Source organism: Schistocerca cancellata, chromosome 3 (assembly GCF_023864275.1).
Source record: "Schistocerca cancellata isolate TAMUIC-IGC-003103 chromosome 3, iqSchCanc2.1, whole genome shotgun sequence".
Taxonomy (NCBI): domain Eukaryota; kingdom Metazoa; phylum Arthropoda; class Insecta; order Orthoptera; family Acrididae; genus Schistocerca; species Schistocerca cancellata.
Genome location: NC_064628.1, coordinates 262,912,964 through 262,936,442, shown reverse-complemented (window position 1 = coordinate 262,936,442; position 23,479 = coordinate 262,912,964). Strand labels below are relative to the sequence as shown.

General features: G+C 40.7%; 1 protein-coding gene across 1 annotated transcript in view; it reads left to right on the top strand.

Annotated features, from left to right (window-relative positions):
• Positions 1-21,824, top strand: part of LOC126174909 (TGF-beta-activated kinase 1 and MAP3K7-binding protein 1-like) — a 121,277-nt gene extending 99,453 nt beyond the window's left edge. The window contains exons 5-8 of the mRNA XM_049921345.1: positions 15,995-16,235; positions 17,270-17,426; positions 19,886-19,985; positions 20,568-21,824. Coding sequence (XP_049777302.1) covers positions 15,995-16,235; positions 17,270-17,426; positions 19,886-19,985; positions 20,568-21,050 — 981 coding nt within the window. The 3' untranslated portion in view covers positions 21,051-21,824. The remainder of the gene's footprint in view (positions 1-15,994; positions 16,236-17,269; positions 17,427-19,885; positions 19,986-20,567) is intronic.
• The last annotated feature ends 1,655 nt before the right edge of the window (positions 21,825-23,479 follow it).

Sequence of the window (23,479 nt, the reverse complement as noted above, 5' to 3'; positions counted from 1 at the left end):
GAAGCTCTCCTGCGAACCTTGCAGAACTAGCACTCCTGAAAGAAAGGATATTGCGGAGACATGGCTTAGCCACAGCCTGGGGGATGTTTCCAGAATGAGATTTTCACTCTGCAGCGGAGTGTGCGCTGATATGAAACTTCCTGGCAGATTAAAACTGTGTGCCCGACCGAGACTCGAACTCGGGACCTTTGCCTTTCGCGGGCAAGTGCTCTACCAACTGAGCTACCGAAGCACGACTCACGTCCGGTACTCACAGCTTTACTTCTGCCAGTACCTCGTCTCCTACCTTCCAAACTTTACAGCAGCTCTCCTGCGAACCTTGCAGAACTAGCACTCCTGAAAGAAAGGATATTGCGGAGACATGGCTTAGCCACAGCCGGGGGGATGTTTCCAGAATGAGATTTTCACTCTGCAGCGGAGTGTGCGCTGATATGCAACTTCCTGGCAGATTAAAACTGTGTGCCCAACCGAGACTCGAACTCGGGACCTTTGCCTTTCGCGGGCAAGTGCTCTACCAACTGAGCTACCGAAGCATGACTCACGTCCGGTACTCACAGCTTTACTTCTGCCAGTACCTCGTCTCCTACCTTCCAAACTTTACAGAAGCTCTCCTGCGAACCTTGCAGAACTAGCACTCCTGAAAGAAAGGATATTGCGGAGACATGGCTTAGCCACAGCCTGGGGGATGTTTCCAGAATGAGATTTTCACTCTGCAGCGGAGTGTGCGCTGATATGAAACTACTTGGCAGATTAAAACTGTGTGCCCAACCGAGACTCGAACTCGGGACCTTTGCCTTTTGCGGGCAAGTACTCTACCAACTGAGCTACCGAAGCACGACTCACGTCCTGTACTCACAGCTTTACTTCTGCCAGTACCTCGTCTCCTACCTTCCAAACTTTACAGAAGCTCTCCTGCGAACCTTGCAGAACTAGCACTCCTGAAAGAAAGGATATTGCGGAGACATGGCTTAGCCACAGCCTGGGGGATGTTTCCAGAATGAGATTTTCACTCTGCAGCGGAGTGTGCGCTGATATGAAACTTCCTGGCAGATTAAAACTGTGTGCCCGACCGAGACTGGAACTCGGGACCTTTGCCTTTCGCGGGCAAGTGCTCTACCAACTGAGCTACCGAAGCACGACTCACGTCCGGTACTCACAGCTTTACTTCTGCCAGTACCTCGTCTCCTACCTTCCAAACTTTGCAGAAGCTCTCCTGCGAACCTTGCAGAACTAGCACTCCTGAAAGAAAGGATATTGCGGAGACATGGCTTAGCCACAGCCTAGGGGATGTTTCCAGAATGAGATTTTCACTCTGCAGCGGAGTGTGCGCTGATATGAAACTTCCTGGCAGATTAAAACTGTGTGCCCGACCGAGACTCGAACTCAGGACCTTTGCCTTTCGCGGGCAAGTGCTCTACCAACTGAGCTACCGAAGCACGACTCACGTCCGGTACTCATAGCTTTACTTCTGCCAGTACCTCGTCTCCTACCTTCCAAACTTTACAGAAGCTCTCCTGCGAACCTTGCAGAACTAGCACTCCTGAAAGAAAGGATATTGCGGAGACATGGCTTAGCCACAGCCTGGGGGATGTTTCCAGAATGAGATTTTCACTCTGCAGCGGAGTGTGCGCTGATATGAAAGTTCCTGGCAGATTAAATCTGTGTGCCCGACCGAGACTCGAACTCGGGACCTTTGCCTTTCGCGGGCAAGTGCTCTACCAACTGAGCTACCGAAGCACGACTCACGTCCGGTACTCACAGCTTTACTTCTGCCAGTTGGTAGAGCACTTGCCTGCGAAAGCAAAGGTCCCGAGTTCGAGTCTCGGTTGGGCACACAGTTTTAATCTGCCAGGAAGTTTCATATCAGCGCACACTCAGCTGCAGAGTGAAAATCTCATTCTGGAAACATCCCCCAGGCTGTGGCTAAGCCGTGTCTCCGCAATATCCTTTCTTTCAGGAGTGCTAGTTCTGCAAGGTTCGCAGGAGAGCTTCTGTAAAGTTTGGAAGGTAGGAGACGAGGTACTGGCAGAAGTAAAGCTGTGAGTACCGGACGTGAGTCGTGCTTCGGTAGCTCAGTTGGTAGAGCACTTGCCCGCGAAAGGCAAAGGTCCCGAGTTCGAGTCTCGGTCGGGCACACAGTTTTAATCTGCCAGGAAGTTTCATATCAGCGCACACTCCACTGCAGAGTGAAAATCTCATTCTGGAAACATCCCCCAGGCTGTGGCTAAGCCATGTCTCCGCAATATCCTTTCTTTCAGGAGTGCTAGTTCTGCAAGGTTCGCAGGAGAGCTTCTGTAAAGTTTGGAAGGTAGGAGACGAGGTACTGGCAGAAGTAAAGCTGTGAGTAGCGGACGTGAGTCGTGCTTCGGTAGCTCAGTTGGTAGAGCACTTGCCCGCGAAAGGGAAAGGTCCCGAGTTCGAGTCTCGGTCGGGCACACAGTTTTAATCTGCCAGGAAGTTTCATATCAGCGCACACTCCGCTGCAGAGTGAAAATCTCATTCTGGAAACATCCCCCAGGCTGTGGCTACGCCATGTCTCCGCAATATCCTTTCTTTCAGGAGTGCTAGTTCTGCAAAGTTCGCAGGAGAGCTTCTGTAAAGTTTGGAAGGTAGGAGACGAGGTACTGGCAGAAGTAAAGCTGTGAGTACCGGACGTGAGTCGTGCTTTGGTAGCTCAGTTGGTAGAGCACTTGCCCGCGAAAGGCAAAGGTCCCGAGTTCGAGGCTTGGTCGGGCACACAGTTTTAATCTGCCAGGAAGTTTCATATCAGCGCACACTCCGCTGCAGAGTGAAAATCTCATTCTGGAAACATCCCCCAGGCTGTGGCTACGCCATGTCTCCGCAATATCCTTTCTTTCAGGAGTGCTAGTTCTGCAAGGTTCGCAGGAGAGCTTCTGTAAAGTTTGGAAGGTAGGAGACGAGGTACTGGCAGAAGTAAAGCTGTGAGTACCGGACGTGAGTCGTGCTTCGGTAGCTCAGTTGGTAGAGCACTTGCCCGCGAAAGGCAAAGGTCCCGAGTTCGAGTCTCGGTCGGGCACACAGTTTTAATCTGCCAGGAAGTTTCAATGCATTCTTGTTTGCTTACTTATCTCATGCAGAACTTTTGGGTAAGCAGAGTTTTTAGTGACAGGTAACTATAGATACATCCACTTCAGTAGAGAATTTTTTTCTTTTTAAGAGCTTGCAGATCAGTGTTGGTGTTTCTTTATGCTTTCCATTATGTTTTGCGTACATTCCAAACTGAGTAGCACCATTTGAGAGCTTATATCTATTTTGTGCATTCTAGGATACGGCTGGGGTCTATGCTTGTTGTGAGGAGACACAAGGAGAATTGTCTGCTGTCCATATACAGCTGGAAGCTGTGTTGGCTACCATCGTTATGCTTCTAGCTACCGCTCGAAGTTGCAGTGACATTGGGGCTCTGGTGATGCGACCTGTGATACCTTTGGTGCCATTCAAATCCCCCAGTGACCCGAGTGTCACTGCATCTTCTGATATGCAACTTCTGATTGGTCTGTCCTCATTCGAGAATGGGTGCGGACAATGGTGGGCTCGCATGTCACTGGGTGGAAGATGAAAGAGGGAGCAGGTCATGTGGCTGGCTCCCTACACCTTTCAACACGTATGAGGTGCTGCCCAGTGTTGATGATAACTCTGAGCCAGTATGGGATGCCTCTCCTATTCGGCTAGTGGCTGATTTTCCTGCCCAGTCTGAACAAGTACAGAGGGTTGGTATTCTTGTCATTGGGAGCTCCAATGTTAGATGGGTGATGGAGCTCCCTCCGCCAGGGAACTAGCAGACAAGGCAGGAAAGAATGCCCTTGGGTACTCGGTTTGTTTGTCGGGGGGGTCTCATCCGTGAGATGGAGGAGGCCCTACCGGTGGCTGTTGAACGCACTGGGTGCAATTCGCTGCATATAGTGCCTGCTGCTTGGGTTCACAGGGCATCCGTCTATTTGTAGCATTGTACACAGTGTTGATCACAGTCCTCTGGTTTGGAGCAGAGTGGAATGTCTAAACCAGTGGCTCAGATGACTCTGCGATGTATTGAATGTGAATCCACTATCGGGTGCAGAATTCTACGATCACCTTAATAGGTCAGGTGTGCACTGCACTGCACACAGGAAGCAACTACTAGGGTAGCGGAGAATGTGTGGTGTGCATCTGAGGTGTTTATAGGTTAGAGGAACCCTTCCTTGGGATCAAAGATGATTTGCCTGATAAATTAGCCACAGTGTCCTCAGAGGATGTTTGTCTGGAAATTACTTTCAGCAGATAGTTAGAGAACCAACTCCTAAGGGTAACGTCTTAGACCTCCTGGCAACAAACAGACCTGAACTCATTTAATCAGTTAAGTAGATGAAGGTATCAGTGATCATAAGGCTGTGATAGTAACTCTAACACAGGGTCTTACAAAGAATGTTAAGAAAGGTAGCAAGAGTGACAGGATACAAATTTCAGAGTATCTGAGCAGTCTGCATCAGATATTCAGTGATGGGGACAAAGATGTGGAGAACAAATGGAAAAAATTCAAAGTCATCGTGCAATAAGTCCAAGGCAGGTATGCTCCAAGTAAGGTCTTAAGGGATGGGGAAGACCCACCATGATTTAATAGCCATGCAAACAAAAATTGAACAAAGTGGAAATAGGTGTAAGGAGGGCAATGAGAGAAGCATTCAGTGACTTTGAAAGTAAAACTTTGTCAACCGACCAGAATAAAATTCCCAAGAGATTTTTGTCATATGTAAAATCAGTAAGTTGGTCAAAATCATCTGTTCATTCGCTCAGTGACCATACTGGCACCGAAACGGAAGATAACACAGAGAATGTCAATGTACTGAATTCAGTCTTATGAAATTGTTTCACCATGGAGAATAGTAACACAGTCTCTTCTTTCAATCGTTGTATGAACTTTGAAATGGCAGAAATTGAGATAAATGATCATGAATAGAAAAACAACCACAGTCAGTTAGTAATGGAAAGTCATCAGGGCCAGATGAGATACCTATAAGATTTTACAAAGATTATGTGAAAGACCTTACACCCCTTCTAGCAATTATGACGTTTTTCGAGAATGAAAATCTCCTCTCTAAAAATCAGCATGGATTCCACGAACAGAGATGCTGCAAAACTCAGCTTGCTGTGTTGCTCCATGAGATCCACAGCACCACAGACAATGGCACTCAGGTTGATGCCATGTTTCTTGACTTTAGGAAGGCATTTGGCACTTTCCCCACTGCCGTTCTGTAAAAAAAAAAAGAAGAAGAAGAAGAAGAGTTTATCGAGTATCAGAGCAGATTTGCGACTGGATTCAAGACTTCCTTGCAGACGGAACTCCGTGCATCGCTCTTAATGGAACAAAATTGACAGTTGTAAAGGTAATTTCCGGATTACCCCAAGGAAATGTGATAGGCCTATTACTGTTTACAATATATATATGATCTAGTGAAAAGCATTGGATGCTCTTTAAGGCTTTTTGCAGATGACGCGGTTGTCTGTAACAAAGTAGCAATGCCAGAAGATACTAGCAATTTGCAGAATGAACTCCAGTGAATTGATGAATGGTGTAGGCTTGGCAGTTGACACTGAATGTAAATAAATATAACAATCGTACATACATAGGGAAAGAAATTATTATTCTACAGCCACACTGTTAATGACAAACCTCGGAAACAGTATCTACCATAAAATATCTAGGAGTAACTATCCAGAGTGATGTTAAGTGGAATGAACAGCCACCCAGTGTGGCTGAGCGGTTCTAGACGCTTCAGTCGCGGTTGCAAGTTTGAATCCTGCTTTGGGCATGGAGGTGTGTGATGTCCTTAGGTTAGTTAGGTTTAAGTAGTTCTAAGTTCTAGGGGACTGATGACCTCAGATGTTAAGTCCCATAATTCATCAATGAAGGAAGTGTCTTATAAGGCACTTGTTCAACCGATTCTTGAGTATTGTCCATCTATCTGGAATCCCTACCACATAGGACTGATAGAAGAGATAGAAAAAATCCAACTAAGAGCATCGCGTTTCATCATAGAATCATTTAGCCAGCACAAGAGCATTATGGGTTACGGAGATGTTCAGCAAACTCCATTGGCAGACATTATAAGAGAGGCAATGTACATCACATAGAGATATACTATTGGAATTTTGAGAGAGAACTATCTGGGAAGAGTCGGGCAACGTATTACCCCCCCCCCCCCTCCCCCCACCCCATGTAAGTCTTCTATAATGATCATGAGGGGAAAATTTGAGAAATTAGAGTCAATACAGAGGCTTACCGACAACCATTCTTCCCACTCACTATTTGTGAGTGGAACAGGGTTGGAGAGCTCAATTAGTGGTACGAAAAGTACACTCCGCCACACACCGTTAGGTGTAGATCTAGATGTAGGTGTAAGGGAGTGAAATAGGGGATGAAAATTTGTATGAAATTATTTCATTATGAAAGAACTTTCAAAGCTAAATTTATAACAAATTGTATTTGGCTTCTCTGTCAGGGGGGGGGGAAAAAAAAGATTTGCTGCTTTTGGAAATTCAATCGAAAAGGGGATGAAAATTTTTAAGAAAGTATTTTGTAATATTAAAATTTTTAAAGCTAAATCTATGAAAATTGATATTCCACTTCTCAATTTGATATAAAGAAATATGTAATAGAGGATGAAAGTTTCTATGGAAATATCACCACAAGAATGCAAAGGGCACAATTAACAAAAGTCTTGGACTCCAGTTACCAAAATCGGTATTTGATCAGAAGCACTTTCAGAAAAGACCTGTGTCTATGGCATTAATTATCACATTAAGTTTGGAAGGTGTTGCAATTTGTGAAAGTAAAAATTTGATTAAATAAAAAATAAAAAATCATGCAGACCAGCAGACTATACAGACTATGCAAGTGAAGCAGTGGGTGCTAAGCTAGTTAAATAATAAACATTTGGTGCTCTGTTTGGTGCTATGTTTCCCCTCATAGGGAACTGGAGATTCAACATAGTGTTGCGTCCCAAACATGGGTTTTGTTTGAGGTTGAATGACATGGTTCGTAACAATGGCTTAGATGACTGGCTGTAATGAGAGGGAGACTTTTGACCTAGCTAAGATGTTACAATCTCTGGTGTGAGAGGTAAAAGGCTGAAAGGTAACTGAAGTAGCTCTCCAGAAACATTTAACAATCTGAGATTTAGTCAGAAATAAAATGAGTAAAACCCAACTGCTCTGGATATGCTTCCACTAAGTGGCCAAGTCTTATACAGAGACGATGAATGACAAACACCGTTCCATCTGTTCTAAGAAATGTGACCCACATGACTAAACTCAGAGTCCCATGGCTACTGCATGTCTGCCCATCAGCTCCCGTTGCTAACTCTGCAATGAACTCTGTTTTGTCCCAGCTGCATGCCTGCAGCACGTCACATCAGACTACCCCAACTTCTCTCTAGCACTATCTTACTGATCTGCGTCGGAACATCCTACTGCTGAGTTTTGTTCATTTTACCCCTTTGACCCCACCATCTATTGCCATGCCATTATGCTGAGGGCCACTTACCTTCTTAATAGCTGTAAATGTGCACTATTCTTCAGTGCTTCTTCAGAGCCTGGGTGAAGAGGTAGAGACGCCTCTTTTAATATGGTCACACACTGCATCCTAAGCCCTGCATTGGCTTCTCATGATGTAGTGCTGTCCCCACCAGAAGGCCCTTTTTCTTCCTCCTTCTCATCCTATGCTCTCTCTCTAACCAGAAGAGCTGTTTGCTTATTAACTTTAATTCCAATCCTTATCAAGGAACCTGTTGTCAGAAGTACTTGTAGTTCTCTTTGCATTTATAGCTTACAGCTTTTAGCTAAGTATCAAGCACAATTGCCTATCAGCCTGGCATCAGCCAGCCTGCTTCCAGGTCTGTGGCTCCTCTTGCCACACCTAAAGACATTAATGTTGCCTCTTTTGTTATTAATAGTTGCCCATCTTGTAATTAACAATGTGATTTAGATTTGGCTGTACTCATGGATATAACACCTTCGCCACCAGCAGAATTGGTGCTAATATTCAGAGTAGTGTCAGTTGTGAGTCTTTTTTATTTACCTTTGATAAATAAGGCTACAGACTTTACATTAGTTTTGCTTCTTTTACGTATCTTGGTTGAAATACATTTACATCGACACATTGACATTAACAAATTTACATTAAAACATTGATATTTGACACTAATATCTTGATATTAAACGTTAACACTGACACCGACATTTCATTTCATAATTTACATTTATTAATGCATGGGTACATTTACTTCAATTATTTCGTCAACTTGTACTGTTACTGTTATTTTAACGATTACATTTTACTTCCATGTTTTACAATTTCTTTTCATCTTAACATCTGTTTATAAATGATATTGACTGATCTTGGTCCTTTGCATACCTTTTGTAAATAACTACATCTTCAGCCTCTCTGCTGAGCTGTCTCTGAGCCAAACTGATTTTGAGATGCTGATTCACAGTAGTGTTTCATATGCATATCTTTCCACAACAATCAGTGTCCTCAAAATATTTCCATATACTCTTAAAACATTCTTTATAACATTTGAACTCTACAACAACATATTACTATAACTAGTATGATTAATGTCATGGTGACATATGTACTGACTAAATAATGTGTAAGATATGTGGATTATTTCAAACCTTCCTCCTGTATGTCGGCCATTCTCTGGACATACAGGATTTTTTAAATCGTCCAGTTGTGTTACTACATGTTCTAAAGGTAAAACTAAGTTCAACGCTGAAACGTTTTTCTTTTCCTCATTTACAATATAATAATCAAATTCTAAATTTGTTTATGGTATTATGTCCTTTTTGTTATGTTACTGGTAATCCTTCTTCTTTTGGAGCTACGTATAAACTTTCATTACTGTTTAAATGTATCAAAATGCTTTGATTCAGTGAAACTATTCTTCGCATGCAATCTTCTGGAATTTCTCTCATTGGTTACAATAACTTGCTTCGCACTCTTCATGAGCAGAATGGATAACAATGCAAAGGACTTTCTGCACAGTCATGTTTTCTTACTTAATTCTTTGCAGTTCAGCTACTCCAATGAAAGTTTTGTGTATTGCCTTTTGGACTCATCTATCAGCAAGAACTCGTTTTCTGGCTGTATGTACACATACTTTCCTTTCATTTCAGAAATCTCTCGGTAGTGCAAGTATTTTATACAAATTAAAATTATTGTTATCTATCAGTGGAATGTTGAATACATATCCTAATGTACTTCTGGAAATGAAAACATCTAAGTTAATTGTCCTTAATAGTAAATAACCTGATGATTAAGCTAGAGGAACAGGAAACTTTACATCTTTTAGTTCATCGCATATTAAACTTAAATACTTTACAATCTGGACAGGATTGATTACGTGAGGCTGTAGTATGCTCTTTTGTGCGTTCAGAGTGGCATTTATCATCTGCCTATATTCTTCCTTGATCTGGCCAAATACTGCTGGAAATCTGTTCTGTTATTGTTACAAAGGAAGCTATCCTTTTAAATTCCATGTTGGTTTCTTTCACATATGCTTTCATGAAACACTCTAGTCTTTCCTTAGTCATCTTTAAGGCATGTTCGTTTGAGTCTAACATATAAACAGTCCTGTTCACTCCTACCAGTGCAGCCTTTACCACTGCCACTTTCTCTTTTGTCAACCTCAGTAGCCCTCCTGAGTTTCTTTCAACAACATCTATTCTTTTCTTGTAATAGTTGCATCTGCTTCATCTAACATGCCAAAAAGCATTTTACTTAGCTGGCCTATGAAGTTAAAGACTCTACTTTTTCTTCTTGTCTCATGCGTTGTCAGTTGCTGTACTAGTTGTTGCAGACCTGCGATTCTCTCTACATGATGTATTATGTGTTGATCTAATAAACGACACTGTATTAAACCTACATTTAATTGATGTAATGTGTGTCTGCTTCTTTGCCTGCTGTCTTACCATATTGTTCTCCTTTCTGAAACCTTTATGTTATGGAATCCAAATTTACATATGTCACAGTTCTCCAAGTAGTGCTGTACATCTCTGCTTGTCCTACTTTATCATAGTGTAGCCCTGAAGAAGTTGGAAACTGTGTCACTTGAAAGTCATTCAGTACATATTCTGATGCATATATGGTGTATGTTGCTGTCACTATGAGGAGCTGGACAATTCTCCACCTGAGTGCCGTACCTGAAATTTAAAAGAACTGTTTCAGTCTGTTTGCACATACCATTGTTTCTTTTAATTTTTATGGATAAATTCAGAGTATCAACCTTTATTACTTCACATGGCCCTCGTCATTGTGAATATAGCTTTCTAGATCTACCCTGTCTTACCGATTCATCGTGAGGTAACACTATGTCTCCTACCTTGAATTCTTTTATATTTTGTTCCATATCATACTGTTTTTTGCTAGTTTTCTTACATTTTACTATTGATTCTCTTGCTATTCTGTGTTGCTGTTGAATTTTCACCTTTAAACTAGTGACATATGATTCATAATCATAACTTACCTGCGTTGATTTTGTTGCAATACTCCTGGCATATTTACTTTCCTCCCATACAGTAATTCAAATGGGGTGTACCCTGTGCTGCTGTGTGGTGTACTGTTAAATATGAAAATTGCATACGGTACCCACTTGTCCCATGAACTTTGTCACAGGTATGTGACAGTGTGTCTTAGATATTCAGCATGTGTTCCATGTCTTCTTTCTAAAGCACTGTTAGATTCTGGGTGGTAAGCTTAATATTTAACACTTTACACAATCTTTTAAAAACATCACTTAAGATATTTGACCCTCGGTTTGTTAAATGAACTGATGGAATTCCAAATCTTAATATTATGTGTTCTACAAATGCTTCGGCTACTGTTTCGGTATCTCACCTTTCAATTTCTAGAGTAGACCCTGCTAGAGTAAATTTGCTTAATTTTTCCTGAAATGGTAACATGTACCTCTTATCTGAGTACCTACTATGTCCATAGTACATTTCCAAACACAGTCTCAGCTGTGTCAGTAATTTCTAAAGGCATTCTTGTTTTTGCTTGTGTTTGCCTATTTTTCTGACAGGATGGCACTTTAGAATATAATCTTAAATATCGTGCTTCTTCCCGCACCACTGCTTGTAAGTGTTTATTCTTTCTAATGTCCTGTGCATTCTGTGGTGCACTCCCAAGGGATTTCTTTCAATATGTTCATTCTCCTCAAAACTAATTTCCTCTTTGCTGTCTGTTTCCTTTTCTATTTCTGGCGACAGTTGTGCTTGTCTCACATTCACGGGATTACCTTCCCCACTCATTCTTACTACAGACATCTCCTCTGTCTCCACATGCTGTTTCGTATTTGTCTTCCTTCCCCTCTGGCCTTATTCTGCTCAGAACATCTGCATTACTGTTTAACCTTCTTGATTTCAGTTGTATTCTTCGAGTTTCAGTCTCCACTTCAGGAGTCTCGAACTTGGATCCATTACAGTGAATATCCAAGTTAATGTCTTAAGGTCAGTTACCACTGTGAACCTTTGTACATATATCACAGGCAGAACTATTTCACTGTATATGCTGTAGCCAACAATTCCTTTTCAGTAGTGCTATAGTTTAGTTCCGTATAGTCTAACTTGACCTTATGCCCTGTTAGGAAGTCTCTGCATATCAATGCATCATATGGAATGTCTAATCCTGACCCACACACATGAAACTTCTGACCAACTTTTCAAGCACTTTCTAGACTTAAATGTATTTTCACTGTACCTATTGTACTTAGTGCTTCACTTGTTACGCCTTTCAACCAAAGCCTTTCTGCTTCATTGACTCTAATTTCTCTCTTAACTGGCATACTTGTTCTCTTTAACAAACACAACTGTGCTTCTGTATCTCTCAATAACTAAGTACTTTCTTAATTGTACACAATATAATACGAGACCATCATTCTCTGTTGCACAGTCTATTACCCTAACTGTGGGCTTGCTTACTGCGATAGTGTCCAAATGTGCGACCTTGCTGCCCTTTAATTTCCCTGTACCACTAAGCCTCTTTTATTTGATACTTGCACCCTGTCTTTTCTTCAGGCAGGGCACTATGTGACAGTCCTTAGCTTAATGGCCTTGCTGCTTACACTTGAAACATGTTACATCTTGTACTCGCATGCACAGGTTGCCACAATTACGCGGTATGTTGCATTGTGGACACCTCCATTCCTGTAAACCTCCATTGGTTTCTCTGCAATTTCCCCAAAATTCTCTGACATCTATAGGAGTTACTTTCCTCAGTCTTGCCTGACATTCAGTGTCAGTATGACCTTGCTGGTCACACCTGTAACAAAAATTGGTAAACTGTTTACTGGTCATTATTTGTACTCTCCCCTCCGGCATATTCTTTCTACATTTACTTGCAATATGACCTCTCCAACTGCATGTAAAACATTCCAAGTTCTTAATTTCTTTTGAGCCCTTTACCATTCTCCTTCTACAGTTAAACATTAGCCTTGGTGTCAGGCCACTCTCTCTCATTGATAATATCAACTTTCCTCTTATAGTGCTAAGTCCAATGCCACTGCCAAACCGATTTCGTCTCTTTGGCTTCAAAATATTGTTTGAATTCTGTTATTACTTAGACCCTGAATGAATCAAGCTCTCCCAATGAATCTACCAACGCTGTGGCACCTTTCACATTATCCCGACTTGTGACCCGACTTTCGGCTTCCTGGAAATCTTTTTGCATTTCATCAATTCTGCTTGCCCACAATGAGATCGGTTCACCTCATCTTTGCCTTGCTTGAAATATTTTACACACATAGTAGTCTATAGTTTGTTTGCTTGAATAATTTTCTTCCAGGACACACTTTACTTCTTCCCATGTACCAGTTCTTACGCACACTTGCAGTCTTGACCTGGCCTCACTGATTATTTTAGCTTTAAAAAATTTCAGTAATGTTTCATGTTCCTCTGTCTTAACTAGATTGAATGCCACATCCACATTCTCGATAAACTCCCTAAGGTCTCTCTTGTTTCCTTCGAACATTTTTGAAAGCCGCCTTAACTGACATTCTACCACTATTGGTGGATGAAGAAATTTCATTACTTTGGGGCAGTTTACCAAATTTAACAGTCTTAATACTTTAAAGATACAATATAATTATAAAAAGTTTTGATAGGTACTGCTTTTTTTGTAGTCCATAGTGTTGTACAGTGCTGTGTCGCTCGGTGCTCATGTGTTGTCCGTGTGCCTGCGATGTTACGATGTGTTGGCTGGTGTCCTGCATGGTTGCACCGATCCCATAGCTTGTCTTGGCTGCCACTACAGAGCCTGGACCCTTGGTTTCAAACCCACAAACCTCTGGCTGCTCAGGCCCCCTGTGCCTTGTGGATCTGCACTATGCTGTCGTAGCCCTGCACTGCTCGGACTTCTTCTTGGACTCTGCTGTTGTTGAAAATTGCGAGTTGCCACAACTTTGTGCAGGTTTCCACAGTCACTGTAGCAATACCTACTGTTTTCCATCAGTGGATCCTACCTCCTAAATGCCTAAGTGACTGTGTGGTACCCCACACATTGTGCCAAAATTTGTTTATGTCACAGAGTGACATGGTTTGTAACAATGCCTTAGCGTTGAGAGGGACACTTTTGGCCTAGCTAAAATGTTACAGTCTCTGGTGTCAAAGGTAAAAGGCTGGGAGGTAACTGAAGTAACTCTCCAGAAATGTTTAACAATCTGAGATTTATTCAGAAATACAATGAGTAAATCCTCTGGACAAGATGCTTCCACTAAGCGGTCAAGTCTGGTATAGAGATGGTGGATGACAAACACTGTTCTGTATGTTCTAAGAAATGCGACCCACATGACTCAACTCAGAATCTCATGGCTACTGCCTATTTGCCCATCAGCTCCTGATGCTAACTCTAAAATGAATTCTGGTTCACCCAGCTGCCTGCCTGCAGCACCTCACGTCATACACCCTCAACTTCTCTCTAGCACTCTCCTACTGATCTCTTCTCCCTCGAAGCATCCTGCTGCCAATTTTTGTTCAATTTTCCCCTTTGACCCCACCACTTATTGCCATGCTGGAATGTTGATTGGCTTCTCATGATGTGGTGCTGTCACCACTAGAAGGCCATCTTTCTTCCTCCCTCCTGTCCCTCACTCTCTCTCTCTCTAACCAGAATTGCTGTTTGCCTATCAGCTTTAATTCCAATCCTAATCAAGGACCCCATTGTCAGAAGTACACACAGCCCTATTTGTGCATTTATAGTGTATAGGTTTTAGCTTGTCAAGCATGTCACTGTGGTCAGCCAGCCTGCTTCCAGGTCTGTGGCTCCTCTTGCCATGCCTAAAGACATTACTGTTGCCTATTTTGTTATTAACAGTTGCCCATTTTGTTATTAGCAATGCAGTTCAGACTTGGCTTTACTCATGGATGTAACAGTAGGGGTCTACATCTTCCAAACGTGGCTGTGGTAATATCTGCTATCCAAGTTACCTGCTTTAGAAACCTGAATTGATTGTGTTGTGTACCCAGTGGCACACCATACCATTATGCCAAGTGCTGGGCCTGTATGATGATGACGAATGCCGTCTGACGACATTTGTTCTTCTTGTAGCCTCCACACATGGATGCATTTGGTCACTGTGATGTTGTACACAGAACTGGAACTTGTCTGAAAAGACAATGTGGGGCTCTTCCTGCTTGCAGTGTTTCATTGAGCTCACTACTGTCAGTGTGCCTTTCTCTGCTGCCATGTAAGGAAAGCCACAGTACTGGTCACTGTGTTGACAGTCTGTGGTGCTTCAGAAATTGTTGCACTGTCCATACGGATACATGCCGAGCTGCAAAACAGCCCATTTCCTGAGTCAAGGTACGTGTTGTGGCTGAGCAAACAGTATGGCTGTGTTCTTGGTGCTAGTTGTGCAGGGCCACTGAGATCCTGCACAATGTCAAGTATGACCCTCCTGAACCCACTGATTCCATATTCTTATGACAGTCATGGAGTCCTGACCAATGTGAGCAACAGTATCATGGAATGATAAATCACAATCTCAATAGAGCACAATCCTGCTACTCTCCAATTCTAATTTGTGCTGGTATGCACTTTTCCTCCTTATGTGAGATATAACACAATCTTGTCCCAAACAACCAGCATTCAGATGTGATTTCTGAATGAGAATGAGAATGAGATTCTTTCATTGTATAAAGAATGTAGATAGCATTACTCCTCTCTACTTTGTAAGGTTGTGATGAAATGCTAATCATTTGCATATCCAAGCATTGTAGTGTAACCTGATGGTCAAAGGTGGTCATGTTCTGTGTTAACTTGGTGTAACATAAGTAAGTGGGGGAAGAGGGGGGGGGGGGGGGGGGAGATGCTGCAGACAATATATGGACACATGGTGGCCAAAATCTGCAACAAAGTATGAAAATTGTCATTGGCTGTGGATGATGAGTGGTGCTTTGTTGGTATCTGTGAAAGGTGCGGTGAACTCCTCAGAGCAAGAGGGTCACTGACATTGTCAAGGGCCAGAACAAATTAAGACTGTCTTTGAACTGACTTATTTTGATGGTAGACTTTTCCTGAAATGTGTCGAAATGTATTGAGTTTCGTAATTGCCAGTATGTTATTAAAAAATGGGTCTGATGTTTGTTTGACTTGAGTTGTTCCGATGTAGAAGAATCATTGAAGAAAAGAGTAAACTGATTATTTCAGCAGTGCTAAATAGTGAAGAGATTTCTTTCAGCACCATCCTGCAGGAAGATGAAGTCCAATGAAATCATTTTCACACATGGCTGTAGTACAGAATAGCTGGACTGCAGGAACTTTCAGGATGATGACCATAATTATGTACAAGAATTAGCAAAAAGATAACATCGACTTTGAGTGACGGATCCAACTTGGATGTAAATGCATAAATATTATTATTTTGATGGGTAATATAACTTTATTCTTAATTCCTATTGGACTCAAAATAAATGTAATTTTTGTTGTCTTCACTGTATCTTATAGGTAGACAAGTTAAATGCCCTCAACTGTGAAATATCATCTGGGACAACAGCACTTATTGCACTTGTGCACGCTGGCAAACTTTATGTGGCGAATGTAGGAGATAGCCGTGCTCTGTTATGCCGAACAGATGGCAATGGTGTGCTGCGTGTTGTACAACTGAGTGCTGATCACGATTTGCGGAATGAAGATGAATTGTTGCGACTTAAAAGGCTGGGACTTGATGTTGACCGGATAAGACAAGGTTTGTTTGAATTTAAACTGAACCTTCTTTCTGCCATAGTACATAAAAGTGATACCTTGGACAAAATAAAAATATGCCATCTCCAGCACTGTGCTTGGGAGAGTTCTTCTGTACTGTTGAATGAGGAAATAATGACTGTTTATATAGCCCATACAGGGCCTATCACCTCTTCTCTAGTGCTTGTGTTTCTTATTTGAAACATGTATGAAAAGAATATAACCATTTTACAGTATATCTCAACAGGGCCCTTTTAATCTATTCACAAGCATTTCACTGATGTTTCACAGATTCCCCATGTAAGATTACTGAGATTTTTCTGAACTTCGTAGACTGACCTGGCTGACAACAACTTCACTGTCATGCTTCAGAATTACTTTAAAATTTCCCTTTTTCTTGATGACAGGAGTCTCAGATTTCATTATTTAACTTTTGTTTCTATTTGCATCATTTTTTCCACTAATTTGTCTCCTATCTTAATCTTCTCATTATCGGTGGTGATGTGGAATTCAAATGTCAGGTGTTGTGTTCTGTACTATATGTATTTTCTGATCTCCCCCCCCCCCCCTCCCGCCAATCTCTCTCTCTCTCTCTCTGTGTGTGTGTGTGTGTGTGTGTGTGTGTGTGTGTGTGTGTGTGTGTTTTGCAGTTTCTCCTTGTCTGGCAGTTGGCGAACAGATGCCCCTAGCATAACACACAGGTTTTGTTAGTATAGCATCTGTTTTCATTTTGAATGTATTTTATTAAGAAGGTTGCTTACAGTTTTTCTGCTTATTTGTGAAAATGGTGGAAATTACATTTCTTCTGTGATGGGGTCATATCATCATAGAGCACTACATTTTTGCCTTGTAGTTGACTCTTTTAGTAGACAAGGAGGACAATTAAATTGGAGACTTCTTCCTAAATATATCTTCAATGTTTGCTGTGTTATGACGGCATGTCATAAACCTTCGGTCAATTTCTATTTTCAAAAATGTGTGTTTATTATTGGTATTTTGTTACACATTAGAGTTACTGCAGTGTGAAACTGTATTTAGGATCCCGTTTGGGTAACCAAGAAAATACACGATGCCTGGGTAATTATCTAGTGAAAGGTGGCTACAAGGAATTCGAAGAGTTGGCCTGTGCAGTGGCAGAACCAGTCATAGCTGTGCCAGAAATCCATGGAGGAATAGTTCTGGATGAATCATGCAGGTAGGTTTAATTTGATTCACTTATATCAGTTTTTTCTGATAATGTTGCCCCTTAAGGCAGAAGACTCAGCAAGCTAAAGGCATGAAAGTGCAGAACCAATGGAAAAGAGGGGGCTTGCACAGGATAGACTAGTAAGGACAACTGCATCAAACAAGTCTTTGGACTGAAGACTACAAAAACAAGGGACTAAACTATTGGGAAGTTCTAAGGAGCTGATGTAAAATGGCTGTAGGAAAAATGTGAGGAAGTTGAAAAGGAAATGGTCATCAACAGGACAGATTCAACATACAGAAAAGTCTAAATAGTGTGAAATTTAAAGGAAAGGTGAAAGGTGTCAACTTCAAGAATGCAAAAGCAGCGGTGAGAGCAAGTAGGTGGAAAAGGGGGGGGGGGGGGAGTTTTATATTTTATTACTGATGTGATATAAGAAGAAATGGGTGTCAGTTTGTTCGGAGAACATATTTGACCCAGTAGTGTAGGTGGAGTTTCACTGTGTGTTGGAGGACTTGCAATGAAACAAGGCAGAAGGTATAGATAATACTCTTTCTGAATTTCTAAAATCATTGGGGGAAGTGGCAGTCAAATGATTACACAAGTTAGAGTGAAGAATGTATTATGCTAGAGACAAAGCACCAAACTTGAGAAAATATAATGTAATTGGATAGATAAAAAAATCTACTCATCAAGTGGTGGGAGAACACACTCATAAAAGAAGGTTATAATTATGCAAGTGTTTGGAGCCAGTGGCTCCTTCTTCCAGCAGAAGGGTTGAAGGGGAAGGAAGAGAGGGAACTTCTCTTTCTTTCTCTTCACGCCTCTTCCTTCCCCTTCAACCCTTCTGCCAGAAGAAGGAGCCACTGGCTGCGAAAGCTTGCATAATTATAATCTCATTTTATGTGTGTGTCTGCTGCCACATGGTGAGTGGATTTTTTATCCATCCAATTACAATATATTGCAAAAATTGATTGTTTTTGGTGTTATAAACTTTGAGAAAAAACTTCATCCACAGAGTCACAAAGCTAGCTAAGACAGATAAATACAAAAACTGTCACTCAGTCAACTTAACACCTTATGAACTCAACTTGTTGACAAAAATAACATATAGAAGAATGAAAAAGAAATTAAGGATCTGTTATATGATGATTGGTTTAGCTTTAAAGACATTGCACTTGGTAATAGTGGAGACAGGACTTAAGAAAAATCAAGATATCTTCATAGGATTTATTAATGTATTAGTGTTTGATATTGGAAAATTGTGGAAGATGCTTGCAATTTTCAGAAAATTTGATATTAGCTGTGGAGAAAGATGGGTAATGTACAGTATATATATATAAATCAAGAGGGAACAATAAGAATGGAAGACAAAGAGAGAATTGTGTGAATTAAAAAGGGCAGAAGGTGGCAATGTAGCCGTTCTCCCCTTCTGTGCAGCCTATACATTGAAGAATTAATGACAGAAATAAACTAAAGGTTGAGGAGTGGGGTTAGAATTCAAGGTGAAAGGGTATCAGTGACAACACTTGCATGTGAAATTGCTATCCTCTGTAAAAATGGGGAAGAATTACAGCACCTGTTAATTGGGATGAACATTCTAAAGAACATAGAATATGGAATAAGATGAAACCAAAGAAAGATAAAAATAATGAGTAGTAGTAGGTATGAGGTTAACATTATGTTGCAACACATCCTTCGGTCCCGTAATCCTTCTAGTCTTGATCTCTGCTAGCCCCTGCCCCACACTCACCTTCACCTGTGCCCCGTGGCTCTAACCTCACTCATCCTACACCCACGCCCTATTCCCCCATCTCCCCTTCCTCTGTTCTATCTCTCTCTCCAAATCCACTTCTCAACATCATAGTGTGTTTGACTGAATTTTTCCCTGTTTGTATACATCTTTCCCCTGCCTGTGACCAACACAAGCTCACTGGTGCCAATCCTGTCCTTGCAACTCTTGCCTCTCCTTCCCAGTTGTCAGCCACTCTTCCCAAACCCTCCAGTCAACATAACCTGTCCCCTGAGTTGAGCTGCAGTGCTGACATGGTGTAACCTAGCCACACATGCATATGCTTTGGAAAACTAGCAAAGTTTTCAGTCTTGTTTATGTGGTTTTTGATGACACAGTGCCTCTATTATTTATTGTACTTTCATCAGCATATTTTAATATGAATAAAAGTAACAATTTTAATTTTCATATGACTGGGAGGGTTTGGTTGATATCTTAATTGGATTTAAATTTTGTGCATTTTTATTATTTTAATCATTTTGACTTTATTTTTTCCTTTGTGATTCTCTGTTTCCTACAATTAGAGTACCACTTAATTGCAATTCGAGTAATACTTTCCAGTAATACATAAGAGTAGATGTCACTTTTATTTTTGTTTATTCTTAGTTGTGAGGCTTTGTGTAAAGATTTTTATTTGCTCTACATTTAATTGAAATAATTGTGTTATCTGTTCAAGATTTCTTCTGTTGATGTCAGATGGCTTATATAAATCCCTTGAAGAAGCAACAGGAACGGATCAAGTTAATAAAGAAATTGCTCAAATGGCTGTTGAACAGGTATATTATCAACATTTACTGTGATCTTGTACATATTCAAATTCAGTTATTTTTTGCTTATTTTTGTTAGTCTTTAAATTATTAAATCATGTGTGTAGTAAAGTTAATGTTAAATAAAACTGAGAAGGCACAAAGAGCAGTGCCAACAGTATTGATTTAACTGCATATCTACATCTACAAATATACTCTGCCACCCACTGCCAGATGTAAATGTAGACTACTCTGATATATCATGTGTGTTTGCGTAGATACCCATATGCACATGCACTTAATTCCAGGAAATACTTCAAGGGAATGAAAGAAACAAATGTTAATGTTAATTAAAGTGAGGGGTTTTCAGCATTTTTATGTGCATTTTTGGAAAAGCTTTGTCATTAAGGAAACATGTCACTTAAGCTGTATACAGCCGTATCAATATCATATGTTCCACTCATTGTAAATACAGTATGTAATTGCATCTGTCAACAATGTTCAGGATAGTCTAATACCATACTGGAGAAAAATGCTTATTGTTATCCCCTTATATTAATTGTAAATAATTAGTTCATGTTTTCTAAAACATTTATGATTTTTTTTTCACAGTTTCGTATTCAGTCAACACTGACTGGTGTAGCACAGGCAGTTGTGGACAAGATTGTCAGAATTCACCATGATGTTTATATGAGTGGCTCTACAGCTTCAAATGGACAGTCAAGAGTTGGTGGCAAGAGAGATGATATCACACTACTTGTCAGAAACTTTAATTTTCCTCTTCCAAATGCATTAAGTTCACCAACAAATGCTGTTGTTCGTTTCAATCCAGTTGTTACTACAGTACCGATGCCCTCATTTGGCGTGTGTGAGGAAACAACAACAAATGAAAATTCACTAACTGATGCAACAGAGACAACAGATGACCAGCAGAATGATACCTCCACCACTGAATCATCTGATGTATTTCCTCCAACTCGAAATCCGCCAGACAGGAGACGTCGTATAAAGCCATATGTTGACTTCTCTGATTTTTATAAAAATGTTGAAAAAGCACGTCAGGAAGGTGCTCTACCACCAGACATAGAGCTATAATTTCTTATTGTCATCCTACAAGTCACATACACATTATAAAATATTTTTGTAGAACATTTACCTGAATGTATATTATGTGTATTAAATGGATATGTTCACTTTATAGTGTTCAAGCATAGCACCAAATACCCTCATATAATAGATAACAGATAACATTATAAATATTGTGTACTTGGTGCTCCACAGCTTATGAGTATTTGTTGAAAGACATCATGCTGTACACAGTGAGCTGGATGTAAAAATAATTAGTTGTCAGACAGTTTACTGGACATGTAGCCCATTACCAGTGGCATATTAGGTATGTTCATGTCAAATAACATACTTATCAAGTATGAAATCCTTGTGATGTTAAAATTGATGTGGATCTTTGTGGTACAAAAGTTGTTGTGCATATGTATTATAGCTGTCAAATGACAAATGGCAACACTTCTTGGTCTTAGTGGACACTACTGTCTAGTGATGAAAACATGGAACTGGTGATGAGGCATGACCAAGAGGTGTGGCCTATTAGTGTTTTACAAAAATAACATGTACACCTGACAGCCTGTGTCCCACAGATATCCACATAATTTTTAACATCATAAAGATGTCATACTTGATGCACATGTCAGTTGATATAGATGTACACAATATATGCAACTGTTGGGCTATGTACCCGATAATGGTCTGGAAACTAAATATTTTTTGATGCAGCTCATGGTTGTGAGGAAGATGTGTTTTAAAAAAATGTATATGCAGTCCTAAAATAATCAACCATCACTTGTCTTGAAGCTGAAAAATTTGTGTTCCTCAAAGTGGAGGACAGTTTTTCAATCCTGCATTATTGCACCATCCATCTTACGACTGAAGCATCTCCAGCTGACAGCCTTCCAGTAGTGAAACTAAGATTATTTTATGTCCCTGGTACTTGACACACCAACTGCAAGTCATATTTGCGTATTTGGATGGCACTCTATAGCCTGTTTTATAGGAGGACAATGTATGTGCTATTGACTCGCTCCCTGTCCAACATATTGTCAACAGTGAAATATTAATTTGTGCTGCTCTGTCAGTGACTTTCACAATATGTGCTGGATTCCTGGCATAAAAAAATTCCTAACTGAGCAGTGTGTGTATAATGTAGTGTATCGATCATCCATTTGTCACAGTGAAAACATGACAACAGCCTTTATTTACAGACATTTTTATTTGAAACAGATTTCATGAAGCCAACAGACAGTCTGCAGAAATGAGAAGCAGTACCATCAACTGACTGAGCACTTTCATCCAAGTCCACTTGAGTTCATTTGTCTCATGTGTTAAAGCTGGTAGTAACTTTGGGCACCTGGAGATAATATGAAATGTGGTTGAGCAGTGGGAGACTAGCTTAAGTAGTGTAGAATAATGCTCAAAATGTCCATGATATTGACACAGATATCTCATGGGTATCATCACATACAGTCCAATGGTGGGTTTATTGGGAGAGACAAATAGTTCATTCTGCGAGGAATTCACATGGGAAGCAGCCGAAAGATGATCATGATACACTGGGAAATATAGCAGTTGTCTCTACAGGTGTCAAAAAATTGTCTTTAATTGATTATTTTAATTAAAAAGTTATCTTTCTATGAAACAAGAATTTCTGAAGGACATCAGTGTTGCTCTTTTGTGACACATGAACATTCAGGAGATAATTGTATCAAATGGATGTTTGGAGCATGTTTCATGCAAAATACTGTAGGTGAGTCATACTAAAAAAGTGACTCCAATCACACTGGGAAAAGGACACCATCAGTAGCTGTGGAGAATTGGAAAGTTGCTCTTTGTGCAGAAACACCATAATTCAGTTTGATTGCAAATAATTTACTTGTATATCTACATACATACTCCTCAAACCACAGTACGGTGCCTGGTGGAGGGCACGCTTTACTACATCTAGTCATTTCCTTACCTGTTCCACTCACAGACAGAGCGAGGGTAAAATGACTGTGTATATATCTCTGTACGGGCCCTAATTTCTCATATCTTATCTTTGTGGTACCTATGGGAAATGTACGTGGGCAGCAACAGGATCGTTCTTCGAAGCCATTTCTCTGAACTTTCCCAGAAACGTTCTTCAAAATGAGCGTCTTCTTCCCTCCAGGGATTCCCACTTGAATTCCTGAAACAAATCCACAACAATTGCTTGCTGATCAGACCTACCGGTAACAAATCTATCAGCTTGCCTCTGGATTGCTTCGAAGTCTTGTTTCAACCTGACCTGGTGCGGATCCCAAACACTCAATCAGTACTCAAGAATAGGTCACACTAGTATCCTCTGTGTAGTCACCTTTATAGATGAACCATGCTTTCTTAAAATTCTCACCATAAACTGAAGTCAACAATTTGCCTTCCTTACCACAATTCTCACATGCTTGTTACATTTCATATCGCTTTCCAACGTTATGCCC